The sequence below is a fragment of the Chroicocephalus ridibundus genome, chromosome 18 (assembly GCF_963924245.1).
Source record: "Chroicocephalus ridibundus chromosome 18, bChrRid1.1, whole genome shotgun sequence".
Lineage (NCBI taxonomy): Eukaryota > Metazoa > Chordata > Aves > Charadriiformes > Laridae > Chroicocephalus > Chroicocephalus ridibundus.
The window spans coordinates 4186787-4203186 of NC_086301.1; the positions used below are offsets into that span (position 1 = coordinate 4186787).

Genomic DNA, 16400 nt, shown 5'->3' on the forward strand with positions numbered 1-16400 from the left:
GCCCTGCTCCAAATCAATAGCTGAGAGCAGCATGATGCACGCTAAATGGCATCAAGCAAACCTACTTTGTATGGGAAGAATAGAAAGAAAAGTCCATATTTAAATGCCCTAGGGGAACTTTTGACAAACAGGTAACTGCATCTCACCACAGAGACAGATAAATTTCAGCAAAGCAACTCACAGTCCTTTGAAGACATGACTGGAAGATATTTCTATACAATATTCAGTGTTAGAAGTCCCTTTCAGCATAGTTAAGTAAGGGAAGCTGGTCCCAACTCATATGTCTGCCTGCCTTATGGTGTCAAATCCAGAGCTGAGGGAGGGAGACAGGCATCTGTCTGTATATACTCTAAGGATGCCTGATCTTGTGTGCCCCATCTGCTATAAAACGATGCATTTGGATTTGTTGGGGGGTTTTGATTTGTCAAAAAAGTACCCAAACATTGTGCAGAATGCAGTGAAATCTTTCAGAAATAAAGCAGAATTTCCATAAATGCCATGGTAGCTCCCCCTCTGTGGGAGTACTGCTGGTCTGAGACCTTAACCTCTGGCAAATAGCTCAGGAACAGTAAAACCAGGAAAAAAAACACTATTAGACACCCTGCAATTAAGCAGCTCCAACCTCCTCATTCATCCTGGTGAGAAATAATTTACTGGAGCCACCGTAGTTCTGGGTTTTTCACTATTACATGATTTTTCTTTAAAGCAAAGGTTAGAAAAATATGCTGGAACACAATTGCTGATAGAAAACCTCATTGCTTCATCTCTTGCCTAAAAAAAAAGGCTATATATATATATAGGGTATACAGGGTATATAATCATATTTCAGACTTAATAGCTCTGGGACCAGATCCTGATTTTGCCATTGTCGACTGGCTGGTTTAAACTCCATGGACTGGAGCGTGAAAGGACAGACAGGACCTTGCCCTCTTGAGAGAAATCAGTGTTCCCTTAAATGGACTTTTCTGTCATAAAAAAGTCAAAATGTCACCATCCCAGGGCAACTCCTCTTCTTGTGACCTCAGCCATATGGTACACAAGCTGGCCAGAATTATCTCATGCTATATTCAGCACACAAAACCAGGGCTCCCGCCTCAGGAAAAAAAAAAATGACATGGGGAATAATTCAATTATTCCAGCAACTCTTAGGAAAGAAGAAAATCAAGGAAGGGCTCACCATTCACCAGGATTTGGGGGGACACCCTTGAGGAGTGCTTGCCTTGCAAGCAGGAGGGAGGAAATACAGTATTATCAGCAAACACAAGAGGGAAGTGCAGCACCAAAATCCAGCCCGCCGCGAGGAAAGAGCAACAGGCTTCCAGCCTCAGCTAAGAGGTTTGTGCTTGCATGCTGGGGCACGATGGCATAAAAGAGGGGTCATTTCATGGTAAAGTCTTTTTCCCCCTCCCCTTGTACTGATGCCTGGACCCTTGAAGAACCTCATTTGCTTTACATGGCTTTAAGGAGGCCATTTTAGTGAACAACATTGGAAGCTCAGGCTGAGTGCAAGGTGTGTTATAGCCACAGTCTCCCACTACATCGGCAAATGCTGTCATTTAAGCCCAAGGTTAAATTAAATTGGACAGCATGAAAGTACACTTGTAATTACCCATATTTTTCTTGTCTAAACTCAACTCTTTCATCAGCTACTCTTTAACATAATGCCTCTAAAAAGACAACATTATGAGACCTTAGAGCAGGAATCTGAATCCAGCCACTTAGGACTTTGTCTTCAGTATTTCAGCGGTTGATACAGGAAATCCTACAAGATTTAATGGAGATAATGAGCTTTCAGACTGTACTTTGAACACAACAACAATTCTCCATCCTAATGATGGAGAGTTTTGTTTTTGTTTTTTTTCATTTTTAGATTGTAAAGAGGATTTCTGCAGGTTCCCTTTGCGTTTCGAGAAACCCCGAAGGACAACTGTACTCTAGGAACTCCAACAGTTCTCCAAAGACCCTCTCTCAGAAGATGAACATCCCTCATGGAACAAGATGGTCTTGAAGGTTCCTTTCAACTCAAACCATTCTATGATTCCTGCAGGGCCATGGGCCATTTACAGAGATCTGAGAGAAACAGGAATCCAGCTCAGAAGTAGGAAGCTCAAAGCGTTCATCCAGACTTTGTGTTCTTTAAAATGAGATGTATACAGTGTGGAAATGTTCCCTGGAGTCAAACAGAATGAGAAACAGATGGGAAATTATTTGCAAACAGGAACTCTTTTCTTTCCTTGTTTGCTTGCCTTGTTTTGTTTACCCCTCAAAATCCTAACAAGAAACACAAGTAGGATAATATGACTGCAAGCTACTCCATACTAGCAGAGCTAGATAAACAAAACTACAAAGCACTGACAAAGCAACACATTTATTTTTACGTGATGTGTTGAGTAAGGCATCAAGTCTTACCTTGGGCCCCAGTCCAGCAGACACTGATGCATGGACTTAATTTCATTGCTGGGAGTACAATGGGGCTACGCTGAGCAGTAAAGTTAAACATATGTGTACACTTTTAGGACTGTGGCCTTAACCAGTAAATCTTAATTACACTTTTCGCAGCTGACAAGAGCAAGCTTTATGCTAAGTACTATTAGTAGAGATTAAAGTTTTGACTGAGCGTATTTAATTCGGTGCATCGTTCAGTCCTATAAAGACAGTAGCAGCTGAAATCAAAGCACCATGGAAATTTATGCTCTAAGTATGAATGTAATATTTTAGTAAATGATTGCAAAGAGTTACACATGGAGCCACATACGGTGGAATTTAATTTACAGAGAACAGCCTCTATCTTTTAGCCATTCATATAATGAAGATTTAAATATGAAATAAATTGCAAACACTTGCAGCTGAAGCAGGATGTTGGATGATGTTCATTCATATTGAAATTACATCTTTAAGTTCCTCTCAAGCTACATAAATGTGTCTATTATGGACTTACACGTACATGTAAAACAAGCCTCTTCTGTAATAAAAACATGTATTATTAAAGTGCTGTTTTCCAGATAAAATTCTTATCGTAAACATTAAAAACTGGTCTCTCATGCTTCTAAGCATATTTCATGACTACATTAGAAACATTTTTTCAAATGTTGTTTATCTCTACCATTCCTGCTTTATTGCTCTTTTATTATTTCTATTTCAATGAACTTTGTGAAACTTGATTAATCGTTTTAACTTTTGCTTGGAAGCACTTTCACTCTTCTCAATTCAAAGGCTATTGCTGTATCCAAAGAGATGAAAGTTAAAAAGCAAAAATAACTAAAGAAAAATGAGAAAAGGAACCACAGCAATCCTCAGCGTCACTCAACTGCTCTTAGTTTGTAACTGCCTGTCTTTGAGACTAAACCAAATCACCAATCTTCATATCTTTTCAAACAATTCTACAAAAGAATTAGGAAGATTACAAGTGACCGTAAGCACCCCCTTCCCTTCCTTTTCAATATTATATCAAATGAATGCATTTTTCTTGAAGTAATCTGACAAGGGCTCCCATTAACGATACAGGAATGCAGCTAAACACATCACAACAAAAAAAAATAATTACAAGAAAAGCAAAAGTCAAAAAGAAAGGCCTTTGCAGAAATGCTGCAGACTTTGTACAACCTCCTGCAGATCAGCATATTTTACTGTGTGGGAGTGGGGGAAATCCCAGCAGCTTTCTATTGTATCATGTTATTTCTTGGCCCATTCCCAAGCAAATAAATAATCATTGTAATGAACTAGATTCATACAACGTAGCAGAAGTAGACATAAAATCCAATAGATAAGATAACCAATGCTCAAAATGTTTCTTACACATGGGCTAGAAGTTGCACATGGCTTGCCTATTAATCTTTCATTTGCTCAACTGTCCTTGCACTAACAAAGAGCAGGATTACAGAGAGCAGCCCATGGCAGGAACTGGCTAACCATGCTTCCCAAGCCCAGCCTAAGTGGATTTCATACTGATACGCTAATTCATCAGTGGCTTTAGTTCCCTTTGACAATCCCACCTATGTTACTGAGCAGGGACTGGAAGCGTTTTCCACAGCACACCGTACATGCACTTCCCCGATCAGCTGCGCTGCTGCAGCAAACAAGTCTGCAAGGAGAAATTAAAAGGAAGATTTGCTGCCTGCAACTATTTGTCATATATATGAAATACTCAGCACTGCACAGGTTAGGAGAGGGTGAAGCCTGTCTTTGCAAAGCCTCAGCTACTCACTACTCCTACCTTTTTTAATGACCCATGAAAGGCCATTCTGCTAAGACTGCCAAATGAAGCTGCCATCCTTCCCAGCAGGCAAATGTTGCTCTCATGTACACTGAGCACCCTCACTCCACCGGGCCACCGAATCAAGAGAATCAGGGCCTCCAGAGGAGAAGAACTGGCACAGTAAATCATTTCCCAGGCATATCCAGCGAGAAAGCCAGGAGTCCTTCCTCACACAGAATCCCCTGTTGCCTTCTAACCAAAAATAGCTCAAAGCTTTTTAAAATACAGATGTTATTTTATTTTTCTTTTCACTACAAAATGGGCCTGAAAGTTAGGCAAGCCGCACTGGATGTCATCTCCTGCCCTCTGCTCTCAGAGTGAAATACCTGAAGGACACTTTGCCTCTTGGCTCATACCTGACGGTCCTGCTCGACTCCACAGCACACATGAAGGGATTATGATGAAATCAAAGTGGATTTTGTTTGTAATGAGGAAAATACACTCCAAATTTGAAGGAAATCCAAGCTAGAAAAGCACATTCTCCTGTGCCTGTGGCCAGCTCGGATCCTCCAGGCCCAAGGCCCAGCTGCTCTCTAATGAAGCCAACAGTGCTGTGACCAGCGCTAGCCCCGAATCCACCCCCACACCTCCATGGCTGCAGCAGGGCTTCGACTTACAGCCTCAGGGCAATAAAAACTGGAGATGGATAAAAAATCCCTGCTCCTTAGGGAGTGCTCTGCAGCCCTAACGGATCCTCACAGAGCCCAAATCTCCTGGCAGGGGCTTGAGGTGAGGTGGATATGGTGAAGGGTGAGAAAGTCCTTTCGCGGCCTTCTGGACAAAATGCAGAATCCCATTCTCCTATAAACCAGCTGCTCTTTCTATTTTTAAATACTCTGGAGGGACTCAAATATTGCAGTGATGAGAGAAGAGGAGGCTCATGTAAGTACCTAGGCAGATGGATGCTTAGCAAAGGAAGGAAACTATCCCTGCGGGACAGAGCCACAAATAAAAGTTCATTCCAGCTCAGTTATTGAAGCCCAAACAGGTAAAATATCTGGACAAAAGTGTTTTAGGCTTTAAGACTAAGCTGCTTTCAGGAATGCTGTTCTTCCACTTTCAGCAAGGCACAGCAGTTGTTAAAAACGTGCTTAGATGGGTGTTATAACACAAAGCCCAAGCAGCCACAAAACACTGCCCACAGAGCAATTACCCACAACATAGGAAACGGGCTGAAGTTTGCTGAAGTTTCTTTGGTCTTAGCTTTGTAAAAACTCTGACTAATAATTTTTGACTGAATTTTCATGTTGTTTTGAATCAAGTGTGAGGCAGCTGTTCATTTTTCTCAGTGATAAATCACCGTTTCTTGACATTTGGAAACTTGGGAGACAAAAAAAAAAAAAGAGGGGGAAAAGTGCTGAGGGTGGACTCAATTTTAGTTTTACTCATTTAGCGCATTCAGATGCTCAGCCTCAAAAGTGTGTTGACACCACGTCGACGTGCAGGCAAATAATGGAAGGATGGACTTGCCAAAGCAAGATGAGGGGGAAGGCGGTAGCCGTCCTTCCCACAGCTGCCGATGGTCCTGGAGTTCCCATGCAGAGTACCTGTGTATGTAAAATGGCAGAAGCATGCAAATCCATGCAAGATTAGCCTCAAAGTCCAGGAAACGGTGATCTTGCTGTGTCCTTCATTGTTCAGCTTTTACTCCGTGTTTGCCTTATGGCAGACTTCTCTCTTTCGCGTCTCTGGGTTTGGGAGGGAGAAGGGACAGTCTTTTCCTTGCTACTCCTACAAAAGAGATGCTGGCCAAGGAGGAGCTCCACATCCTGTCCCTGTCCCTCCCTCCCCCCCGGGGCAACAACGCAATTCAATTGGTAATAATTCAAAAACAGAGTCTTGAACAAGGACTTTCTGAAAGCATCTGACCCCATTTTCAAGAGAGGAAAGTTAGGAAAGCAAAACCCCTGCTCGGTTTCCTGCTGTTGTGCTGTTTATTTCAGAATATTTCCATTGTTAGAGAGCAAACCCTTTGCATGCGAACACGAGGAGGTAGCATCAGCCTGAAAAGACGGCTAAATCTGGCTCAAATTCCTTAGGAGCCTGACCTCTTCCTATTGAAGTACATAGCAACACTCCCACTTGCTGTCCAGTGTGGCATTTTTACACCCCTATCCCCCAAATTAATTCTGTGTCGCATTGAAGGAAGTGATATAAATAATCCCCTAGGAACGCATTTTCCTATAGGTAAAGGGATAATATTTGAGTTTCACCCAGGCAAAGTGGAAGAGTCACAGAACACACGCAAGCCTGTTGCTGCAGGAACTCACACGCTTGCCGGGCTCCGTGCACCCGAAGGCCGTTGCACTGAAGTGAGGAAAATGATTAGCAGGAATAAGTTAAGCACAGATATAAATTTCTAGGACCAGGCCAGCAGAAGGAAGGGCACGTGAAAAAAAAGAGAAAGGTTTTATGTGAAAATCTGACAGCATTTTAAAATAAACTGCAATACCACAGGTTTCATATAGGCACAATTGTTTCATATATATCAGTTTTTTCATTAAAATTATTGTTCATTTCAGGGACTGAAACACAATTTTCTGGGTGTTTGCTTTCTTAAAATCTGCTTTCTACTTTTATTTTCTTTCCTTTTTCCTAGTTCATCAGTAAAACAGCTTCCATTTTCAGCTTTCCATCAAAAAAAAAAGGTGGGAGGAAGCATTATTTCAAGGCACATATTTAATTGTTGGGAGGGAAAAAAAAAAAGGACTGCTTCCCAATGAAAGGATTTTAATGTAAAAAAGCACAGTCAGATCAAATGCAGAGGCACTCACCAAAGTTACAAGGACATGAGGCGGTTTTCTTAGCAGGCTTGAAAAATCATTTCAAGCCAGTACGCATCCAGTTTCACTGATGGAACTACGAATTATACACTCAGCTAGCTTGGAAGTGTAAACATCCTATTTCTGTTCCTTCTTGTTTGTTGTCACATCTTTGATACTTCCAGTGGAGTTAGTTGCAGCAATTCATCCAACCAACAGAACTTCAATATTATAACTCCTACAGTGTGGATTTTTTTCAACTGCTCATGTGAATCTGTCACAGCTAGAGGAAAGTGATTCTCATCTGGGCAAAGTCCCTGGAAGCTACTTCCATAGCAAATTACATTTTTATTGTTATTTCCTGATTGAGTAATACAGCTGGAGCAAAAAAACATGCACAAGTGAAGCACATCGAGTTAAGTCAAAACACAATAATCCTCGCAGATTTCTCTTGGCTGCAAATCCCTGTCCATTGATCAGATTCTCCTGGGAACAGCCTGCTTGTGCTTGTTTGGGAGGTGGGAGGGTGGGGTCAGCATTAATCCCGGATTTTCATCATCCCTTTTCACAGATCCAAAACTAGCTGTATCTTTGTGGTCCTCCCAGCATGGCTGGGTATGAGTTCGTCGGTGATGAACACTTCTGGGGGCTCTGGCAGTACATATTTCAGTGCAAATATTGTTATTAATAATTCTTAACTCTCCTCCTCTGTTAAAATGGAACAGATTAGGTGCCTGATCCTGATTTCACGGCTGTGAAATGGCTAACACGGCTGAAATCCATGACTAAACGCTTCTTGGTTTCACCCACTGACTTTAATGAAGTTCTTGCCAATTAATAGTGGGAGTAAACGACAGAATCAGTGCCTCAGCAACATCAAAGGAATTAAAAGTGACTTAAAGAAATGAACAAGTGTGCTTTGTGCAATGCCCTTCTGGAGCTTGAATTTTCATGGCGCTTGTTAGTTCAGCCAGAGCGAGGATGACTTGCCGGGCTGTTGTCCCTGTGGGAACACAGACCCCAGTGTGGTACGGGAGCGCTGACTGCAGCATGTGGCCGCTTCTCATCACGCCTTTGGATAAAGCGGCTGAAAATAAACTGGCACGGGAGGGGAATAAGCAGATAGCTGGGAGGGGATTTTTTCCCATCTCTGGCTTCATTGATACAACAAAATGGAAATGGGCTGTTTGTTTTCCCTAATGCTTGTAATAATAACTGTAGTGATACATTTGTCATTGCCAACATTGCTTTCCTTCCCCAACATAAACTATTGTATTTTTAAAAAATGTCTCTTAATGGCTTTTATTTATTTGCAGGGTTGTAATTTCATGCTGTTCTCCACAGCCCTGTGAGCTGGGCCCACTCTGGGGAGATCAGTAGTGGTATCTGCTCGTCTTTAAAAGTGAAGGGGAAAGCAGGGAGGCTGTGGGGTGTGTGCTGAAGGAGGGGAGAAGGGGATGTCAGAAAAAAGATAGAGAAGGAGGAGGCCACATCTACACCCCAAACATGCCAAACTGAAGTCTGAACTGAAATACAACTAGGAAGAAAGCAGCATAGGAACATGGAGCTTTTGCGTGGGAGGGGAGCAGGGGAGAGGAGCAGAGCTGTGTGTCACAGCAGACCTTACACTGGGTAGGGCAGTCCCTGCCCTGCAACCGACAGGCTCTGAGGCCATTGATTCCAAGTGACGGCCTGGAGAGGGACGAGAAGGATGTAGAAATACAAGATTGAGGTGGAAATTTTGGAGCGCAACTCCTTCGCCTCTAACTACACCTACTTTAACCACTAGTGCTACCACATCAAAGTGGCGGACGAAGCAGCCCCTGGCACCATCATAGAATGGTTTGGGTTGGAAGGGACGCTGAAGATCATCTAGTCCAACTCCCTGCCCTGGGCAGGGACACCTCCCACCAGACCGGGTTGCTCCAAGCCCCGTCCAACCTGGCCTTGAACCCCTCCAGGGATGGGGCAGCCTCAGCTTCTCCGGGCAGCCTGGGCCAGGGGCTCACCGCCCTCAGAGTGAAGAAGTCCCAGCGTTATCATGCAGAGCACCCTACCTCCCCTTTGCTCTCTCCCCTGCGTGGTCAGGTCACTATCACACAGAGCTTTTTCTCAAAAAAACCCCACCCAAACTAAGTCAAAAACCAAAATAATTGTGCACGTGCTTTTGTTTTTTAAAGTAAGCCTTCATTTCTCCTGCCAGCTCCAGCCGTGGCCCTGCTCAGCGCATCCCCCCGCTCCCTGTGGGGCAGCCCCAGAGCAGCTCCCGCGGCGGCTGGGCACCGGGACATCCCCCCAACTCCCCCCCTCCAAAAGTCCCACGCCCCGATCCCCCGTGGACGCCGTGGGGCTTGGCTGCCGGCCGGGGCTGCACCCGCCCTCCCGGAGGCGGCTTTAAGAGCGGGGGCGGGCTGCTGCGGGGCCGCGGCTTCTCCTCGCCGCCCGCCGAGCCTTTCGCGAAGTCGCCGGTGGCGGCGGCGGCGGCGGCAGCGTGGGCTGCGCGGGGCGCGCACGTGTGGCGGGGCCGCGGGTGGGCGCGGCGGGGCGGCCCGGGGGCGGCGGGGGGGCCCTGCCCCGGCCCCCGGCGGGTTGTGCATGGCCCTGCGCGGGCGGCGATGGCTGCGTGAGGATGGCCCAGCGCGGGCAGCCCGCACCGCACGCCATGGCTGCCAAAGAGGAGCTCTACAGCAAAGTCATCCCCCGGCGGAACCGGCAGCACCGCGCGGGGACCATCAAACATGGCTCGTCGCTGGAGATCCTGCTGTCAATGGGCTTCCCCAAAGCCCGGGCGTAAGTCGCCTGCACGGCCCCTTTTTCCCCGCGGCTGTTCCCCCCCCCTCCAACACCCCCCCCCCCCTTTCGTTTTACGGCGGCGAGAAGCGACGGGCGCCTTTCTGCTTCGCTGCTCCAGACCGCCACAGGCGGGCGGCGCGGCGCCGAGCTGCGGGAGGGGATGCCGGCCAGCGGGGGGATGCGCTCCCGGAGCGGCCCGGGGATGCTGTACGGGCCGAGGGATGCTGCGGGTCGCATCCCTCGTCGGCCACAGCAACCAGGCAGGAGCGCTGTCACCCCGGCTCCCGGGGGGGACCGAGGGAGGTGGCTGGGGGGGCGCGGCAGGTGCCGTCCCCGCCGCCCGCCGGTGCTGAAGGGCCTCGGAGCATCCCGCCTGCACCGCCCGGCAAGCATCGCTGCAAAGTTTGGGATCGGCAGGGAGGCAAATTTTTGCACCCCCAGCTGAAATCAAAGCCCTGTGCTTTGAAAATAAGGAGCCCTTTGGCGCAATTGCTGTGGCTAACTCGGTCACCCGGGAGATTTTCTTTAATCCATGTACAAGTAAACCAAAAAAGGAACGGAGCTATAGAAGAAAATTTCCGTAGTCCAAAGTGGTAGGTTTTTCTTGCCCAGTTTAGCAATGCCCTGGTGTAATCTCCCTGCATGTGCTTATGCTTTAAATTAATTAGGCAGCAACCTAATGATAACTTCATAATGACTCTCACAGTTTTAAACATAGTGGCTCCTGAAGTGGGACTGTGCGCTTCAGGATGCAAATTAAACCAGCGGGGATTTGGATGATTCCTTGATCTGCTTAAGTTTTACTTTTGCTGTTGATACCAATCAGAACTCAGTGGTTTTGCAGCCTGGCTTTGTGCAATTTTTTATAAACGTAGAGGTACACACATGCAGTTTTAGGGACATATGTCATCTGTGGATTCATGAGGTTCCCTTGGATCCACTAGCACATACAGAAAATCTAGTGTGTATTCCATTGTCCTACTTACGCTCCTCATGTCTGTCAGTGATCTATAGTTATCTACCGAAATCAACATATAGCATTTATATACAATGACTGCAAACGGAGATAGTAGGAGACCGGTGACTGCATGCGCTGCACGTTTGGAAAAACAGACGTGCAGCTTTCAGTGTAGCTAGAGAAAAAAGCAGCTTGATACTATGAATGAAACTAGCTATTACCTGTACAACAATGCCATCAAGGCTAACAATCAGCCCTGGTCTTGCCTAACCATTAGCCAAGGAACTATGTCTATCGTTCACATTCTTGCCCAAGAAAATGCTAACATTTGACAAAAATGGACCCAAAGCTTCATCATACAAGACAGGGAACGTTAAACACAGAGAGCAAGCCACAGAAAGAGGTAAAATATCCCCAACGGCAAGGAGTACTTATAACAAATATAACCAGCCAGATGTTTAAAACTGTCTTGGTTCTAAATTCAAAATACTGTGATATAATATAACCCTGTTTGACACTTCAGCTGTCTGCTGGGAGGGGGACCACTTTCCCAATCTGAGGTAGCAGTTACTGCCTCTATTCCAGCCTGCTGGAAATACTACAAATAATTCATCATTAAGATTGAGATAAGAAGGAAAAACAGAAACAAGCCAAAACCCTAAGTACTGACACCAAGGGCACACTAAGGAACGGCACACAGGTTCGGAAGCGTGAGAGACAGGACTGCACAGCAAAAGGACATTCCCTAAAGGTCACTGCTTCCCAGGAGCTAATTTTCAACTCACGGCATATTACTCTGCAAGTGTGAAGGAAAGAGGTCACAGAGTCACCAAGGAGGTGAAAACGCTCTGTCTCCCAAAGATGTTATTGAGAAGTAGCCTTAGAGTAAAGCCCTTCTGAGTCTTCTCCCAAAACTCTCCAACTCCTGTTTTCTACCCCAAAGCCACAGTTATAACAAGAGACAGAGATTTCAGCAAAACAGGAGATTTCAGATCTGTGCCTGTAGATCCTGCGTACAAATACAAGCCGGGCTGATACTTAAAAAGTGGTGACCATCTGTTTGGATGGCTTATGCAAAACAAAGCTCCGAGTTGTCAGACTAGTCTGTCAGGCATGTCACAAAATGCCATCGCTGTTGGCACCAGTGGCCTCCCAGCTTCTTGTTAGAGCCAGGGGGATTAATTGGGGCAGGGGACGGAGAAGACTGTTGAAGCCAGGGTAAGAGACACAGGAGCTACCCTGAAGATCACGAGTGCTGTTTTCAGATGTGGTATTGAGACAGTACCGAGATCCTGGGGAGTACTCACATTGCCTAACTTTCATCTTCTAATTCAGTTCGAGTAACTTCACGTGCCTCGCACCCCTACCAATGGACAGGTCAGCTTCTGTCTCTTCAAAACAGAAATCATTAATTATTTGATAATATTTATCCATGCTTACAGTTTATAACAGCAATAAGAGCTCAAATGGCCAGGATGATCCTGGGCTTGCGCTGCTGACAGGAGCTGAGGATTCTTGTGTTCATTTTATTTTCCTGGTTCTGTGTGACTTTGGGCAAGACACTTCCACACTACGTATGCTAAAATAATCAAAGGTGAAAGACTAAATATGATTCCCAAGTACTACTGGATGGTTAGTGAAGACTAGCCCGGGTAAAGGTAGAAAATAGCATGAGACAGGCTGAAACCAAGAGAGGATGTCATAGGCATTTATGCTTCATGTATCAAGTGCAAAACTGCCACGGATCTTTATTCAAATCAAGGCGTTATTAAATAAGCCTTTATTTGTCCATCTTGCATGTGGTTTATGGGGACCGGGGATAAAAGGTCCGTCAAAGAAGGATATATCCTTCCTTTCTGAACTAAGATAAGATTGAGAACAGGTATTGAAATTAACCGAGCTCCACTGACATCAGTGTCCCATCACACAGCCTGAGACCCTGGAGGTTTTCCCCAATCCCCCACTAAGTCCTTCTCAGCACAGGTAGAAAAGCAGCTCTGCTGTGTGCTCCTGGACAGACGTCTGTCTGCCTCTTTTCCTCCTTCCCAGTGACAGCTTCAGTTCAGCTGGGCTACTCTAAATTACGTGGTGATGCAGCGATGTACAAACCACCTTTGGATGCATTTACCTGTGGCTGGCAATTGCTGTAGTATGTCACTGTAGTATGTCATCACTTTGGACTATGACCGTGAAGAGCTGTTCTATTTTGTTTTGGTTTGGTTTTTTTGTCAGCACGCAACCATTATTTTCTTTATTTTGCAATTAGCCCATTATATTACGTACTGTCTAGTCATGCAGCAGGAGGCTGTCTTTATCCCAAGTAGTTTCTGATTTAAATAAGGAAGGCAAAGGCAATATTACAATTGCCATTTTGCAATTTGGGCACCAAGAGAAACATTTTACCCGGGGTCACACAAAAGTCTAACCAGATCCCCAGTATCTCAAGAACCTACAGACAAGAACAGGCTTCATCTAGAAAAAGATTTTGCGCAATTATTATTTCCCAGTTGTCCCAAAATACTGTACCTCGTCTTGGCAGTGGTTGCACCCGCACATCTAATCTGACTGCCAGCACCTCTCATTCTTGTGTGATCATCCTTATAAAGGGGTTGATAGTCTTCCTGAGAGTAAATGGAAGGGGAAGCACAACGTAGCTCACAGGCCATGGAAAACACAGGGGATCACTTAAAACCATTATACATATACAAGCAATTTAAAAAATCTGTGCATAACATGTATCTCTGTAAAATGCTAAACATAGGAATATTTAGTGACGGACTGTTTTTTTCAGGATGGAAGAAAGCCTTTGACCAAACTAAAGTTGTTGGAACTAACACAGGGATAAGCAGTTGAAATCCTCTAGCCTGCACACAAATCAGTGTGGCTCCAGAATCTGCAAGTTCAGGGATTCAGTTTTAAAAGTTTCATGCCAGAATTTAAACTCCTCCAAAACATCCTCAAAACCAGAAAGTTAAAATTCTACTTTGAGAACAAAATCCTCCTTTCTTTGTTGTAATTCTGGGTGTGTATATGTTCATGAATATGTAAATATATAAAATTTAAAACATTACTTGAGTTTCTGTATACAATTCTGAATTCAAGCCACAGCCCTGAGGTACTGTTTTATACGAGATCCAGACATAGAAAAATTAAGATAATTCTCTGGCCTCTGTCATTACTCAAACCAGGTAAATCACTGTCCGTAAACAGAACACTTTTATTAGAGGCATCGTGCTTTTTTGAATGCCATGCTGTGTGTGATAAGCCTAAGAGATGAGCGCTGTTCTTGACTAAGGTGGCAAAGCTTTCCAAAACTAAACTGATGTTCCTTCCCATCATCTCAGCCTGAAAAAGGAGGACCATCTTCTACAGACAGGTCATAATGCTGGTTCAGTGCGTAATGCTGTGCTCCTGGGTGAATCTGCTGACGCTAGACATAATTGCAAACACTTCCCCCTCATAAAAATGGGATAGACAGGAATATTATACGTTTTACCATGAATCAACTTCACTGCTTCCCCTATGCTACACATTTCCTCCTTCCTCCCTCCCACAAAAGACCACCTGGGTTTAACTCTGTGTTCGTGGGCATGAAGAGAAGTTAATTCACAAAGCCGTACCGCATTTCCCCCGGTCCTGAATAGAACCAAGCCAGCCTGATTTTGATTTGCTTTCTCAGTAACTATGAGAATTTAGGAGTATTAAGAGTTTCATTATTCTCAAAGAAAAGAAGCTCAGATCCAGTTTACAAACAGTAAAATCTTCTCTTGTGTTTTGAAAATGTTTTCGAGGCTGCTAAAACATGTTTTGCCTAGTAACAGACTTAGCAACATAGCAGTACTTCAGCACAGAAAGGCTGTGAAGTCTCTCATTCCTCTAGGGTTTGAGCTGGGTTTGGGAAAATACTGCATGGAAAAAAAGTGCTGCAGATAATCTTTCAATTTTGAAGTGGTTTCTGTTCCTTCACGGCCTTGCCTTCAGGGTATTAGTTTTCTGCAAATACTCTTGGCTGAAATTCATCCTACTACAAAGGACCAGCCCAAAGTGTAGGCATCCCCTAAGTCCCACTTAAGCTCCTCAAGCTTTAGAAAGGTTTTCATGATTCAGTGACTTGTGTTGGCCTGGTGTGGGGAGGGAAACCCCATCCCAAGTGAAGAAGCTGGTGGATAGAAATGTTTCTAGAAGCAGCAGTTCAGAGGGCTATGCTGAAAGTGGATTTCCAAGTTTGTTAACAGCACTGGAGGAAATCTTCAGATACCAAATAGAAATTCCAGGTGGTGTAGCCACAGGGGCTTAGCAAAAGCTTCCCTTAATGATCTGTCTGTGCCCATGACTGAAGACAGTGGGTTTCAGGCTTGGATAGAGCCACTGGATCATGCAGTGGAGAAACCATCTAACCAAAATACTTCCATTTCCAGTACTGCATATCAGCCATCAGACCGATGGACATTTTTAAGTAGGAGCTTCGTAGGAAGTGTTTGTGACCTATTTACACTCTACGAAGAGTACAAGAGGAAGAACTTGCTGGAAGTGAATCCTTTGGCAGATCACTTGGACAAGACCTGCTTCCCCTACTGTGACCCTCCCTTTTCTATGTTCCTGTCAAAGCTTTGGTGAGAAGTGGTGGGGCAGGCAGCTCTTTGCCCACGGCGGGGTTTAACGGATGAGAGTCTGCATTGTAACTTAAGCAACAGTTTGAGCAATTAACTGGTCTAGTTCATGTATTGCAATTCCTGGGTTCAGCACTGAGGCCTCTGAACAATTTTGTACATCTGTGCTGGAAGGGCTCCAACAGGTCTGCACTGCGCCGTGGAACATGGATACTGCAATTGAGTTAGCAGCTGCCAGGAAGGTGCACTGGAGAAAGGCAGTTGAGCAAACATACATTTGGGACTGAGTCCCGTGGCTGCTCTGCTTACGGATTATTTTTTTTACATTGGCTTTTTACAAAATTTTACATTTTACATTTTTTTACATTTTACATTTTTTTACATTTACAGATTTCTGCTGTGGGACTGAGAGATGATTACTGCATTATTCAGACTGTTACGTGCCAGCGGCTCCATTGTGTTTGGTGTGGGGGAGATCTCTATCAGATAGTTCCTTACATTAAAGATCTAAAGTGATAAAACATAGAGGGCTTTTTATTTCCACTGCATAGTCTGGAAACTGAGGCACAGAGAAGCTTAGATATATGAATCAAATCTGTAGTTAGGCTGGCACTGGCACCTAAATCTGTACAGTTTCAGTCTAGTAGCTTAATCACAAGACTTAGATATCTAGTCTAAGTAGAACATCTATTTCCATGTCATTGTATAAAAATTTCAAATGGAGAGAGACCTTCTCTTATCAGAGGCTGAAGAAGTCATTCCTATGATAAGATCACACTCTAGAATGATAATGGCAGCAGTAAAACTCTGTATTACCTCAGTGATTCAGGATACTGTATACAGAACTGCCATTAATCATATCTGATATTTGGGAGAAGTGGAACAATCAGCTATTCAGGTCTGATATCGACAAAGGAAATGCTTCTGCCACAAACATCGAGAAAATTGTTTAAGGACCGAGCATCCCTATACAAAGATTGCTGACAGTAGAGCCAAGTTCAGCAAGTCACTGCAATGCTTGT

The 16400-nt window shown here is 44.6% G+C and overlaps 1 protein-coding gene across 2 annotated transcripts in view; it reads left to right on the forward strand.

The window, feature by feature from the left end:
* The first annotated feature begins 9496 nt into the window (after positions 1-9496).
* The window catches only part of UBASH3B (ubiquitin associated and SH3 domain containing B), a 75544-nt gene continuing 68640 nt past the window's right edge, over positions 9497-16400 (forward strand). The window contains exon 1 of one of the 2 annotated variants that reach the window (XM_063355157.1): positions 9497-9807. In XM_063355157.1, the coding sequence (XP_063211227.1) occupies positions 9647-9807 (161 nt within the window). In that variant the 5' untranslated portion in view covers positions 9497-9646. The remainder of the gene's footprint in view (positions 9808-16400) is intronic. The other variant, XM_063355158.1, reaches the window with a different exon arrangement.